This window comes from Aphanomyces invadans (genome assembly GCF_000520115.1).
Source record: "Aphanomyces invadans strain NJM9701 unplaced genomic scaffold supercont1.307, whole genome shotgun sequence".
NCBI classification, from domain to species: Eukaryota; Oomycota; class Saprolegniomycetes; order Saprolegniales; family Verrucalvaceae; genus Aphanomyces; species Aphanomyces invadans.
The window spans coordinates 1-1,927 of NW_008580452.1; the positions used below are offsets into that span (position 1 = coordinate 1).

Genomic DNA, 1,927 nt, shown 5'->3' on the forward strand with positions numbered 1-1,927 from the left:
AAAAAGGCTGACGGTCCATAGAAGCACTTTTCAAGCAAGATTTGCAGTTTTTGTGTGAAAATTGAGTCTCAAATGGGCGAGATAAGCAATGAAGAGTGATGCCCGATCCCAATTGGCCCCTACAATAGTGAGAATTCATTGTGAGACTATGTATCCGGAATTGCCGGAAAAATTGATGGAGGAAATTCACTGTGAGATTTGCACACAGTGAAAACTTTTTCCTTGTGAGCGGGTAGTGCCATGAATGACAGCTCCAAGCGAAAGGTGGCATTCCTGTTCAAACCAGCTTCCGACTTCGACCTCTTAAAAGTGGTAATACACATTCAGCCGTTTGATGCTCCTTATGAAGCTGACAAAACACGTTGGGAAGAGGTTGCTGCAAACATGTGCATCACACACGGCGACACTTTGACTGCTGTTTCCTGTCGTAAGCGGTTCGACGATTTGATCGTCGCATTCAAGGACGACAAACTGAACTCCCTCCGTGCATCAGGCACAGAGGAAGAGTACAATGAGCGAGAACAATTGATGCAGGACATCGTGGACCTGGTGAAACATGCATATTGGACATGTAATGTATGCCATGTTTTGCTGAGAACAAATTTATCTCACGTTCTAGATGAATACCTCGCAAGACCGCAAGCGTTCTGTCAAGGAAGAGAAGACGGCCAAGTTCGAAAAGCGGGAGAGCGATGGTGAGAGATTGCGTGACGCTGCAATGCGAGCTTATGCTGCCAAGCGGAAGTCTATCGATGATGAAAGTGACGTCGACGTTCCGCCAGACGAGGGCAAGAAGAAAAAATTTCGTCTCGTGCAAAAAGTTCCGGACACAGCGAGCGCCCTCGAGAGCTTTGCTGTGCATTTAGAGCGCGCAAATGAATTCAAGTCACGTGAAATTGAGAGCGCTGCCCAAGCGAATGCATTGACTCAACGACGCCTCGAACTCGATGAGGCTAGGTTTGCTTTGGACAAATCCGAAAGAGGCGTGATTGGAGCTCGATAAACGTGACAGAGAATATCAGTGGAAGTTTGTGCAGGGTACACTTGACGTGCTGCGGTCATTCTTACCAAAGCAATAACAAATAAATTTGAAATTTGCTGTTGAATTGCAGAATTTGTCTAATTGAATGGAACATCTTGTAAAACGTCAAATGCATTTACACTTTTCCATTAAACAGATTTGCATGTTTTAAAACTTCTAATGCATTTACACTTTTGCATTAAACAGATTTACATATGTCGTCCATCGACCGTGGGCTGGCGCAAATATTCTTTGAGGCTCGGCGGTTTCACATTAAAGAATAAAGAAATTTGGTTGCCAGAATTCACATAAGTGTGAATATATGTCAAGAGAACGGCAACAGCGTAGCGCATTCCCACTGGCTGGGACCCTAACTTTTGACCCCCGGAATAGTCAATTAAGGTCTACAGCTTGGTAACAAGACCAAATCCCCACTCGACACTGATCCGAACGGAGATCATAGCGCTATTGAACTTCTTTTGTGACGGCTCCAAACGTGATCCTTTATAGCCACTCACAATGACACTGTTAATCCCATACACAGGATCATCATAAACGACGTATCGCTTTCCGTTCGCCAAGAGCCGATCGTACAAATACGGAAAAATATTGCTCCTTTCGAGAAGATACGCGTCATCTCGTGAACCAGGTTCAGGGCCATACAAGTGAACTATTATTCCATCTGCAGCCGTGATCGATTGAAATTTTTAAGATGCTCTCTAGAACAAAATTTAATTGAGACCACAACCATGTTTGATAATTTCTACCTTGTGACCGTTGTACGCAACAGACTGAAGGCCATCACCAGGACGGCAATTCCCACGAACAGTCCCATCAATAAACCCAATACATGTGTCCAATGGAGCACCTTTAGCAAAAATGGCATCTGAGCACCTTTGCATCCAC

The 1,927-nt window shown here is 44.6% G+C and overlaps 1 protein-coding gene across 1 annotated transcript; it reads left to right on the top strand.

Moving 5' to 3' along the window:
• Positions 1 to 240: 240 nt before the first annotated feature.
• On the top strand, positions 241 to 1,003 carry H310_15292 (hypothetical protein; the record flags this gene model as incomplete). The annotated part of the gene is made up of 2 exons (XM_008883276.1): positions 241 to 549; positions 620 to 1,003. The coding sequence occupies 2 exons, from the start codon at positions 241 to 243 to the stop codon at positions 1,001 to 1,003; spliced, it is 693 nt and encodes a 230-aa protein (XP_008881498.1).
• Between the last annotated feature and the right edge of the window lie 924 nt (positions 1,004 to 1,927).